The sequence below is a fragment of the Adiantum capillus-veneris genome, chromosome 10 (assembly GCF_014529385.1).
Source record: "Adiantum capillus-veneris isolate H3 chromosome 10, ASM1452938v2, whole genome shotgun sequence".
Lineage (NCBI taxonomy): Eukaryota > Viridiplantae > Streptophyta > Polypodiopsida > Polypodiales > Pteridaceae > Adiantum > Adiantum capillus-veneris.
Window position 1 is genome coordinate 116,784,391 of NC_140940.1, and position 12,808 is coordinate 116,797,198.

At 42.7% G+C, this 12,808-nt stretch overlaps 1 protein-coding gene across 1 annotated transcript; it reads left to right on the forward strand.

Moving 5' to 3' along the window:
- The first annotated feature begins 2,712 nt into the window (after positions 1–2,712).
- LOC147449505 (UDP-glycosyltransferase 85A7-like) lies at positions 2,713–4,849 on the forward strand. The gene is made up of 2 exons (XM_086521939.1): positions 2,713–3,380; positions 3,541–4,849. The coding sequence occupies exons 1-2, from the start codon at positions 2,801–2,803 to the stop codon at positions 4,566–4,568; spliced, it is 1,608 nt and encodes a 535-aa protein (XP_086378065.1). The 5' UTR covers positions 2,713–2,800; the 3' UTR covers positions 4,569–4,849.
- The last annotated feature ends 7,959 nt before the right edge of the window (positions 4,850–12,808 follow it).

Sequence of the window (12,808 nt, forward strand, 5' to 3'; positions counted from 1 at the left end):
GGTCCCTTTAGATCCCATTCCCTTCCTTATCTGTGTGTGTGTGTGTGTGTGTGTGTGTACATTTGTATATTCAATCACACATTCCTCCTCCTCCTCCCTCTCTCTCTCTCTCTCTCTCTCTCTCTCTCTCTCTCTCTCTCTCTCTCTCTCTCTCAAGCAGTCTCTATCTCTGAGTGAAAGCAGAGGTGAGAAGGAGAAGAATAAGAAGCAGAAAAGGTTTAATGTAGTAGGAGTAATCCGAAGGGATCTCAAAAATCTATCGAAGGAGAAAAAGACAATTTGTATCAAATGTTTGTAAGAATAAGTAAAAAGATGGAATTCAATTATAATGCACGATAACAAAAAGGAAAGATACGCACATTAACCTTCTCCCCCCCCCCCCCCCCAAAGCCGGAGTGGGAAAAATTGGATGTTAGGCCATCTTGGAATACTAGTATTAGAATAACCATTATAGTGTCTTTTGCTGCTGAATCCAAAGCTGAGCCTTCTCTGCCTATAACACGCATGGAAGGCAAATCATAATTAGCAAAATATTCCTTGGCCCCATATACTAACATAGCATATGTGATACCGTCATCCTCGCTCTTCACATCCTCTCATGATTGGGGTAGAACTCAATAAGGTGCCAAGGAAACTACATCAAATGCATGATCAAGTCTCATGTTCTTTGACTAATACAAATGATCATGTGCGCATCTATTGTATAGTGGACCTCATGTCATGGTTGGTCTTCATTACATGGCTCTATGGCCTCTAAAGCATCAAGCAACATGGACTCTACAAGGCCGTTGCTACCATCCTCAAAACAAGCATCATCGTCAACAAAATCATCATCCACTATGTCATCCTAATCCTCAATCTAACCACCCATAGTTGTGTCATGCATATAGTCTATGTACTCCAACACACACTAGCAACTAGGAATCAGCAGGCCCCCAATCATTTCCACGTTGGCCACAAAGGCATCCTACAACCCAGGTTCTATGTGGCCTCCAATATATTTGTCCTCGCGAAACACCTCGTCCTCCTTTGGGAGCATTGTCAAACTTTTCATTTGAATCATCCTCAAGGAAAGAGTGTGTACAAAGTTGTCACATTCCTCATCATATGCATCTCAATCACGATTCTCTTGCTCATGGAATAATACAAGTGGCTCGCAACTCATGCATGTCTCCAACTCATCGCAACACGCGTTAACTTGCAATCTCAAGTCATCAAAAGCTCATTGCCTCTTTGAATTCCTTGTTCGCATGCGAGCGCCAATATGATGTCCAAAGCCCTCGCAAAATGATCCAAAATCACCTTGCACCACCATAGCCTGCAACACAAGCCAAAAGTGCCCTGCAAGTGGTTGAAAAAACATGAAAGGGAGGGATGATCTATATCCCTAAAAGAGAGCTGAAAAATTGATGTATACTCATGAGCACACTCCCAACATGCAATCTCAAAATAGCCCCACAAACGAGCTCCAAACATCTCGAAACAATGTCGAAGCTTTATGTGACGTGTGTCCTTCGAAAGCCTCTTGATGGATCATACATGTGCTTCCAAAGAATGGCATCTTCACAGGCTTGTAGTTGATATTTTCTTGTTGAAAATTTTTCCTTCACATACTAGTGTAGATTGCAGTTGAAGCCCCTTCTAGGCTAAAGAAAAAAAGCTTCTCATTGTCGCTGAAAAACGTTATGAGGAAGAAACTTGCATTTGCCATTGTCAAGCCATAGAGGTCATGGCTGATGTACATACATGTGAATGCCCATATAAGGGCTTGCAAGACATTGTTTTGATGCATGAAGGCTTAGCCCTAGCCATTTGAGAGCCTACATGTGATTTGTAGTTAGAGTTTGCTTGTGTGTGAAAGAGCACCAAAGTTATCATACATGTCCACAACACAGCACATCATATTGCAAAAGCCTGTCTCAAAATCTTGTTGTGGATTTGCTTTCCCTTGTAAATGGTTCCACTCAGATCACACATTTTCAAGATGCACATGTAAGTCATTGCATCTAGAGGGAATTCCCCCTCGGGTAACGAAAGTGTTAAAAAAAATTAATTAAAAAATTTTATCTATGTTTCGCCATTGTAAAAAAAATGAATTTATAGGTGACAAAACCTACAAAATTTAGTGGATTTTTAGTGTATTTTTATGCAAAGCCATAGAAAGACTCTAGTGTTTCCCATTTGAAGGTATACTTGGAAAAATATTTATTTCAAGCCTGTTCTACTATCACATGGCCAAAGTGCCTACTGCACATGCCACACCCCCAAGAGAGGACAAAAGTTTGAAGCAATAAAAAAAGCTCATAATTCATGAGCCAAATTTCAAATTTCAAAACTATTTTGCCAAAGGAACGTGTCTAGTTGAAACAATCGGCAAAAGCTTTTGGACACATAGAGGACGAAAGTTTGAAACAATCAAGAAGCTTGTGGGAACATGAGCCACGAGTATTTTGTCGGAGTATTTTGCCTAATCAGAAAAGCTTTTGGGCACGTGAATCGTGATTCTATTGCATTTCACAGTGGGGAAGAGAAAAAAATCTCTTTGACTTCTTGCCATGTGGCACTTTAAATGGCCTCATTTGGAAACGAATGGATGGCCTCGATTGGAAAGGAGACGTGATCTGCAAGGGGAGTACAAGGAAGCGTGTGTACTGTAGGACCCAAATATATAGCCTATTCTCCTTCCGAATACAGAAGGGCCGAATACTCTGCAAGCAAATAGAAGAAAAACAAGTAGCAATAATTCTGGCCTGCTTGCTGGCTGTTTGCGCCTATAGCTTTCTCGAGTCTCGACGCTGCAATGGCAGCTAGCTGTCATGAGCAGCCCGGCCAGCAGCAGGCGGAGTTAATCAGCAGCAGCAATCTTGGCTCCATTAAACCGTCGCCCCACGCCTTGCTGCTGCCCTACCCAGCGCAGGGCCACATCAACCCATTCATGCAAGTAGGCCAGCGCTTGGTTGCCCAAGGCGTGCGAGTTACCCTTGCCACCGTCGACCACCTTTACGCCAAGATTGTGCGCAGCTCCCAGCAACAACTCAGCAGCTCTGGCACCCACACCGCCCATAATCATTTCCAGCTTCTGGGCATCAAGGACGGCCTCCCACCTGACTTCGACCGTGACACCTGGACCGAATTCCTGCAGAACTCCATCGATTACGGCCTTCTTGAGAGCGCCCTGGAGCTGGTTGAATCGCTCGCCTCCCAGGGCCACCCCATTACCTGCATAGTCAGCGATTTCTTCTTGCGATGGGCTTCTTCCTTGGCGGAGCAAGCGGCAGTGCCGGAGTTCATCTTATGGCCTCAATGTGCTTCTGTTTTCTCCATCTACTTACATGTCGATGCCATTATCGCCTCCGGCTACGACCCCTTCGAGGCAAATGGTAAGGACACTCTGCAGCCTCTCTGATCCCTATCCTCCAGCTATTTTTTTCCGCTATACATACACACACACACACACACACACACACACACACACATGGGCAAGCTCTCGTTGTTAAGCATTATTTGTTAATGTGGATATTGTTCTTTTTTGTATTGCAGTACCGGCAACAGCCTCAAGGGAGACTCCCATGACGCTTATCACTTGCGTACCTGGGTTGCCAATGGGCATACACCCTGGAGATCTGCCTCTGGAGTATCGCTTCTTCGGAAAGGCAGGCGTGGACTGGATCAGGGGGGTGCTGAGCGATCGTTTCAAGTGCATGGGAAAGGCAATGGGAGTGATTGGCAACTCCTTTGAAGCATTGGAGCCAGAGGTGTTAGGAGCCCTGACCCTCGAGTTCCAGAAAGGCATCCCGCATCCAAACTATGGAAACTGCTGGCCCAAGTCCATTCGACTGGTGGGGCCTCTGCTGCCCATGACCGAGGGGAAGGTGGGCGGGGTTGGCGGCGATGCGGTGTCCGGGGCATCGAGCTTTTGGGCGGAGGAGGTTGATGAGTGCAGGGAGTGGCTCGACTTGCAGCCTTCCGCCTCCGTCATCCTTGTGGCTTTTGGGAGCATATCGACCATGAATGTGGAGCAAGTGCAGGAGCTGGCGTTGGGACTCGCCGGAAGCGGCGAGAGATGTTTGTGGGTCATCCGTGAGAATGCCATTAAGGGAGGCTCAGAAGCTGAAAGTAGTGTACAGCTTGAGGAGGTGCTTCCAAAGGGCTTTCTAGAGAAACGGAAGCAGGGGGTGTGCAAGGTGGTTCGCTGGGCCCCGCAGGCCATGGTGCTATCCCACCCCGCCGTGGGCGGCTTCTTTTCACACTGCGGGTGGAATTCCACGCTGGAGAGTCTGTGCAGTGGCGTGCCATTGCTGGGCTGGCCCTGGTTCATGGACCAAGTCACCAATTGTTGGCTGGCGTCGCAGGTGTGGAAGGTGGGGCTGACGCTGGAGCGCGACCAGAACAACCAGGCCAGCAGGGCGCAGGTGGAGCGGGGAGTGAGGCAACTCATGAGCGGAGCCTTGGCAAGCTCCCTGCGAGCGAGAGCGAGGCAGCTCAGCGATCTGGCTCATCAAGCCTTGCTCCTAAACCACAATTTCCTCTCTTTTGTGGATGACATCCGCAACCTCCCTCTAGTCTAACGAAGTCCCAGTTCTCATACCTTTTACATCTTTTGGCTAGTTCAATATTTTGATATTGTCACTGAATGCCCCATTTTCCAAACCTTTTTCCTCTTTTGGTGTGTGTGGGGTTTCGAAAGGAATCATGGGAATTTGGGAAGGCCATGGAACCACAATTTTTTGATTGATTTTTATGGTCGTGGAATTTCTACACCAATGAAGTCACCTATGCTATGTCTCATTTTACTTTTGATTGATCCCTATTGAATGTTCTCAATAGAGTAAGTGCATGTTTGATGATCTCTCTCTCTCTCTCTCTCTCTCTCTCTCTCTCTCACACACACACACACACACACACACACACACACACACCGTTGAAAAAACAGCTAATCATACACAAGAAGATTTAGATTGTTTTCTCATGTAGGAAAACAGTCTTTTTCAATGTTTTGCATACAATGCATAACACCATGAGCTTCTACTCGAGAGGCACTGCATACCTAGCTAGGTACGATTGGGGGCAGGGGACACCCCCCCCCCCCCCCCCCCCCAAAACCACGGCACTGGCGGTCCTCTACCCCCAGTTGTACCTAGCCAGGTATGTGGTGCCTCCCTCACAGAAGCTTCAAATTTTGACCTAATAACCGAGAGAATTTCAAGTTTTCCCTTATTTTCTTCGGTTAGTCAAAATGTATTTTTCTAGCATTGCATGTGTACATACATGAGTCCTTGTATTTCGATATTATAACTTGCTACTCGTCCTCAACGCATTATTGCTCACCACTGGCGTCAGCACCTAGCAATGTTTTTGCCTACAATATCAAGTTTAGCAATGTTTTTGCCTACAATATCAAAACTTGACGAAGTTGCTCAAACATTTCAATCCAATGAAACTACACCCACTCATTCCACAGTTTTTTTGCCTAACGTATCATAGAGTTCCCATTTTCCAAACATTTTTCCTCTTGGTGTGTGTGGGGTTCCAAAAGGAATCATGGAACTTGGGGAGAACATAATGATATTAATTTTTTTTTTAATAGCAAAACTCACAATTGTGAGTGAATTATAATGAACAACTCAAAAAATTACAAGGTCTTCTCATGCTCATGTCAAGCCATGCCAACATCCAGGGACCATAATTACATCGGCTATCACCCCTACCAACCCGCCCTCTAATCCTCGATACACAAGGTCCATAATCCTGTCATTCTTAGATCTTTTATTTACCGATGGCAAGATTTGCCCCCATCCTAGGCATTCCATCTGTTGACATAATGTTTTTCTTTTAATACATACCATCTATGCTATGTGGCATTGGACTACTTGCCCCAACTATCACTACAAGGGAGAGGGGGCATAGCAATGCCCGTACTGACAAAAATACAAAGGTTTTGAATAATCCTCGTTATTGGTATACTCATCAATATGTTCGTCACAATCGATTCTTTAGTATCCATGGCAGTATAACTGTCACAATCGGCTACGATATATGTGTCACTAAATAGGAGCGTTGCTAGAGACGGTTAGAATGATAACCCAAGACCATAAATATTGATGCTTATAAAGACATCTTAGGAACCATAAATACTATTGCTCATATTGATGACAAGGGATGCCAAAAAAAATTGGATGGCATAGCATCTTGACTATGCCATCCATAAATCAGAAATGTCTGGCCCAAGCCACCCACCACCCACCAACTGGTATACATGTCAATAAACAAAAATAACTCAATAGAAGAAATATAAGCCAAGACTATTACTGAGCATTTATCTTTTGAAGTAGAAAAATTTTTGAATTACAGGAAGACAACGAAATGTTTAACAAATTAACTCAGAGCAACACAATGAGACACATTTGTAATCTAAATGGAATTTCTACAAACTTTAAGTGAATCTTGAGAGAAAAAAAACCGACGATATAAACTACGATCTATATATGATGTCATAAAATCTAATATCTAACCAATCCAAATGATTTTCTCATATTAAACTGATCATTTCATGTGGGAGAATAAATGGAAACAAGGGTTAAGATATAGACATGTGCTTATAGATCTATCTCAATACGGGGCCAATGGTAAAATGGCCCAAATGAGAGATGGTCTATCAAAGAGCAAAGCTAACCAATGGAACATAAGACCTTAGGGTTAGCTTCATTGAAGACCTCCAATAGTTAGTGTAAATGTCTTTTGACCTTAGGTTAGCTAGGGTTGAGCTTGAGGTGGGAACGCGGCCTAAGCTTGAGGTGCTTGAGGTGGGAACCCGGCCCAAGCTTAAGGTGCTTGAGGTGCTTGATAATTGAGGTCCTTGATGATTGAGATGCTTGACATGCTTGAGATGCTTGGACTGTACTTGAGGTGAGAACCCAGCCCAAGCTTAAAGTGCTTAAGGGCCAAGCTTGTAGTGGGAACTGGGCCTAAGCTTGAGGGGCTTGAGCTGTCAAAAGTCAAAGATCCAATCCCTACAAGGGGGGGCGAGCCCTACATGAGGGGGAATAAGAGATAACACCCACACACTTACATAAGGCATACTTGGTACAAAGCAAGCATACGGGACACTTGTCAAGTTCTTCCGCATGTTGCCCTTATGGTGTGCCTGAAGCCTATTGGTTGCCGACTCAAGAGGTCCAAAGATCATTTAGGAGATTTGATTAATTGTCTTTGCATTTATCAAGTCCTCTCTCTCAAAGGGGAAAGGGGGACACTTGTCCCAAGGCTACCTTTGTTGCTTGTAATGCCTCCTGCTTGTGATTGGCTAAGCCTGGAGAGGTCCAATGAGCTTCAAGCATGAACTACAAGGGGGGGTCAACCAAAGCAAGCTAGGGGGTTTCTTAGGGGGTATACTCTCCACACACACCACACACACACACACTCATTATGCATTGTGCAAAGTGCAAGAGCTCCCTATCCTTCTCCAAGCAAGTAGAGGTTGATAGCCTACACCAACACTCTTGGCTATGGAGTGCAAATCCAACCAAGAGCCATGCTTCAATGCTTAAGCTTTCCATATTCTCCATCTTCATTACTATGCTATTATGTATGCTAGCAAGAAGACTGATGATAAGTGAGGAACTAATTCTTTCTCCTACGAAATGTTTCTTCTTCCTCTTCCAAATTCTCTCTCTTGCAAAAGTATTGTTCATGCTGAGTTAATTAATTGCTAAGTTTATGTTGTTATCTTCAAGTACGTTCATCCGCTATGCTCACAAAGGAATTTCTGAAAAGTAATCTCATTAATTTCCACTACTCTCAAGTTAATAGGCCAATTCCATTACATTAGTATCAGAGCATTTGATTTCTCTTTTCTTGCTTAAGAAGAGAGGTCCTTAAGTAGCCTATAAATGGTTGATGTTGTTAATTATATTAGGGTAAGTGGAACTGGGATCTATTTTCGGTTTTGTTGAGCCCACTATGTGGGGTATGGTGCACACCTCGGGAGCTTTGGACTTAATAATGGAGTCTTTTTAGACTTGCCTATGGCTTTACCGTTATTGAGCCATAAGAAGTCCGAAAGGAGCTGGCCATCGGCAACTCTGCTATGTTAGACTTACTCCACTACTCTCTATAATTAACCACTTCGAACCGTAGGTGTAGAAACTTAAGAACCAATCTTCAAAGGCTAAGAGGAGTGGCAATTAAGGTTTTGAATTGCCAAAGCATACACTAAGTACATACATAAATTTTGTGAACATGACTGACAATAAGCAAGAGAGTAGAATGAACATTGATAGTTTTGATTTTTCACATGAAGGTGCTAATGATGATGCTTCCATGTTTGTGAATTATCTCGTAACTAGGTTGCAGCAAGCTATGGGCAACCCTGCTTTTTTGCAAACCAAAGTTACTTTCATATCAACGGAGTTGGCCACCAAGTTGGGCATTCAAGCTTTTAAGATGGAAGTTATGGTAATGGCTGACACAACTTTCAAGGGACAACAAGCCTCCGTTACTCCCTTGATTGGGATGTTGAGGCTTCATGTCCAAAGCTATGTTGACAAAGAAGACTTTTTCATCTCTCCTCTCTAACATGAGGATGCTATCCTTAGGGCGCCATGGTTTGATCACATGGCTACCAATATGAAGTTCACTGAAAGGAGAATCTACTTCACCTACATGGGAAAGAATATGTATATAGATGCTAGTGAGCGTGGTATCACTATTCCACTTGTACATTCTCCTGCTTTTGATAAATCAATGAAGAGCTCTGTTTCTGCGTACATTATTTTTGTCAAAGAGTCTCTAAAAGATCCTAATGTTTCATCAAATGTAAATGGTAGGAATAAAGAAGAGTTAGACTTGCCTAATTTTCTAAAAGGATTCCAAGATGTGTTCATCGATGATATGCCTATCGACTTACCTCCAAACCGAGGGGATGATGACCATTGCATTGAGCTCCTTCCAAGAAGCTCACTGCCTAATAAGCCTCCTTATCGAGTCTCACAAGCTCAACAAGAGGAGATTGTGAGGCAAGTATAGGAATTGGTAGACAAAGGGATGGTGATGCCTAGGTACTCTCCTTTTTGTTCTCCAATCCTTTTAGTGCAAAAGAAGGATGATACATACAGTATGTGTATGGACTATCAAGCACTAAACCATATCACTATCAAAAACAGATTTCCCATGCCTCGGGTAGAAGATTTGTTTGATAAGCTACAAGGCTCTATCTACTTCATTAGGATGGATTTAAAAGTGGCTATCATCAAATAAGGATAGTGGATGAAGATATCTTAAAGACCGCGTTTCGCACAACGTTTGGTCTTTATGAATATCTAGTCATGCCTTTTGGCTTGACTAATGCACTAGCTATATTCAATCGTCTAATGAAGAATTTTTTTTGACCTTACCGCAAATTCATTGGAGTGTTCTTTGATGATATCATCATCTACTCTAAGTCTTCGGAGGAATATAAGCAACATCTCCAAGTGATTTTTCAAGCATTGGGGGAGAATAAGCTTTTTTTCAATCAAAAGAAAAGCAAACTTTTCGTTCAAGAGATTCAATACCTAGGTAATATTATCTCTCAAGATGGTATTCGTATGGATCCATCAAAGTTAGAGGTAATAAAATCATGGCCTAATCAAGGAATCTACATGAGCTAAGAAGCTTTATTGGTATGTGTGTGTACTATAGACGCTTCATAGCAAAAAATTCTCTCAAGTAGCAGGACCACTACATGACTTAACGAAGAAGAACGTTAAGTATGTATGGACTGCTAAGGAGAAAAATGCTTTTGACAAGCTCAAGGAGAAGCTTACCTCTCAAACCAGTCCTCATGCTTCCCGATCTCTCAAAACCATTTGAGGTCCAATGTGATGCTTGTGGTGATTGCTTGGAGCAATTTTTAAGAAGGGCATGCCATAGCATATGAGAGCCGAAGTATCAATGCGGGACATAGAGGTATTCAGCCTTCTCTTCAGGAGTAGAGAGATATTTCTATTGGCCTACCATGAAAATGGACATACAAGAGTATGTTTCAAAATATGTAGTATGCCAAGACCAAGTATGATAGAGGAAGCCACCTGGATTACTCTAGCCATTGCCTATCCCAAATTCACCATGAGAGAGTATATCCATGGATTTCATCTTTGGATTACTCAAGTCTATCCAGGGAATACGGGAATATGGAAAATAGTCGACAGGTTTAGCAATCAAGCACACTTTATTCCTGCCAAAAAGACTATTAAGGCACACCAAATGGAAACTCTCTTCATATCACAGATTTTCAAACACCATGGATTACCAACATCCATCTGTCAGATAGAGATCTTAGAATGACCAATAATTTTTGGAAATGTCTCTTTGAAAATCTAGGAAACAAGATTGAATTTCTCTTCAGCCTATCACCCACAAACGAATGGCCAAAGTGAGATAGCCAATCCTATGATACTCGATCTATTCAAGACTTATGTTATCAAAATAGATCAACGCTCACAATGGGAAAAATACTTACCTTTTGTAGAGTATGCCTACTTACCTCTTGTAGAGTGTCACCCACAAATGGATGGCCAAAGTGTGATAGCCAATCTTATGATACTCGATCTATTCAAGACTTATGTTATCAAAGTAGATCAACGCTCACAATGGGAAAAATACTTACCTCTTGTAGAGTATGCCTACAATAATATTGTACATACTTCTACAAGAAAAGCACATTTTGATGTCATTGAGGGAAGACCTAAAAGTATTTTTCTATACTCAAAGTACAAGGGAAGATCTTCACTGCCGATGAGTATAGCCGTGACCTACAATAATTTGTTCAAAAGATTAAGGAGGCTATATCCATCTCTCAACAAAGGCAAAAAGCTGTTTGGTGACAAGCACAAAAGGGCCTTTACATTCAAAGAAAATGATTGGGTATTACTTAAGTTTCCTAAGGCTCAATCAAGGCAAACGACAAACAAAATTTTATAGGAGGCCATCAAAAGTATTATGCTAAGCTAGCAAAAAAGATACTATGGTCCTTTCCAAATCTTGAAGCCATCAATGAGACGGCTTACCAACTGAAGTTGCCCAACCATTGGCTCATACACAATGCCTTTCATGTAAGCCTACTTAAGCTATAAAGGAGAGCCATCAAGTGAACCATTTATTGAAGACCCTCCCCAAGTTGAAGACCAAGAAGAGGTGCTACAACCGAAGCTATCCTTCGGCATGAAGACAAGGTATTACGACATGGTAAGATTATCCGATGGTATCTTATTAAGTTCAAAAATTATCCTTTTGAAGATGCTATATGGATGCAAGGAATACAGCTTACGGATAGTATGAACCTTGTCAATGCTTACAATGCTATGTTAGAGTAGCAAATGTACAAATTTCTTTTGAATGACCCATGTTTTGTCTTATAAGACATTCTCTTTTTAATCTTTATTTTTTGTGCAAAAATTTAAATAGTATGCATGCTTGAATCATGTTTGTGATGACAACGTCTCTCAATACTATGTAGAATTTGTCACTCTACTTTGGGGAGAATAAATGAATGGACTAAAGAGCAGACATGCTTGCGGCATCTCCCAAGCACCAATGGATTAGTCATCCAACCATCTTGGAAAGATGTTCATAGGGTAAAAAGGGATCCTCTACCCACTAAGTAAGATTGACTAATGACTAAGGCTTTATCTCTGTACCTCATAGTTGAGGACGACTATGATTTCAAGAGAGAGAGGTTACTGTCATAAAATCTAATATCTAACCAAACCAAAATGTTTTTCTCGTATTAAATGATCATTTAATGTGGGAGAATAAATGGGAACAAGGGTTTAAGATATAGACATGTGCTTATAGATCTATCTCAATTTGGGGCCAATGGTAAAGGGGCCCAAATGAGAGATGTACGGTCTATCAAAGAGCAAGGCTAACCAATGGAGCATAAGACCTTAGGGTTAGCTTCATTGAAGGCCTCCAATAGTTAGTGTAAAAGTCTTTGACCTTAGGTAGCTTGAGGTGGGAACCCGGTCACTTAGGTTCTTGAGGTGCTTGATGACTGAGGTGCTTGAGATGCTTGACGTGCTTGACATTCTTGAGATGCTTGGGCTATACTTGAGGTGAGAAACCCAGCCCAAGCTTAAAGTGCTTAAGGGCCAAGCTTTTAGTGAGAGAACTGGGCCTAGCTTGAGGGGCTTGAGGTGTCAAAAGTGAAAGATCCAATCCCTATGGGGGGGGGGGGGGGGGGGAGGCGAGCCTACATGAGGGGGATGAGAGAGAAAACCCACACACTCACACAAGGCATATTGTTGGTACAAAGAAGCATAAGGGACACTTGTCAAGTTTCTTCTCATGTTGCCCTTTTGGTGTGCCGAAGCCTATTGGTTGGCCATCAAGGGGTCCATGATAATTTAGGAGATTTACTTAATTGCCTTTGCTTTTATCAAGTCCTCTCTCTCAAAGGGGAAAGGGGGAAAACTTGTCCCAAGGCTACCCTTGTTGCTTTAATTCTCCTTACTCATGATTGGATAGTCTGGAGGGGTCCAATGATGCTTCAAGCGTGAGCTAAAAGGGGGGTTCGACCAAAGCAAGCTAGGGGTTTCTTAGGGGTATTACTCTCCCACACACACTCAACACACTCACAAGCTAGGGGTTGCTTAGGGGGTATACTCTCCCACACACACTTACACACACTCTCATTATGCATTGTGCAAAGTTCAAGAGCTCCCTCTTCTTCTCCAAGCAAGTAGAGGTTGAGAGCCTACACCAACACTCTTGGCTATGGAGTGCAAATTCAACAGAGCCATGCTTCAATGCTTAAGCTTGGCATCTTCTC

Coding starts and splice junctions, on each gene's coding strand:
- LOC147449505 (XM_086521939.1), top strand. CDS start 2,801: ATGGCAGCTAGCTGTCATGAGCAGCCCGGCCAGCAGCAGGCGGAGTTA. Junction 3,381..3,540: donor CGACCCCTTCGAGGCAAATG/GTAAGGACACTC, acceptor TTTGTATTGCAG/TACCGGCAACAGCCTCAAGG.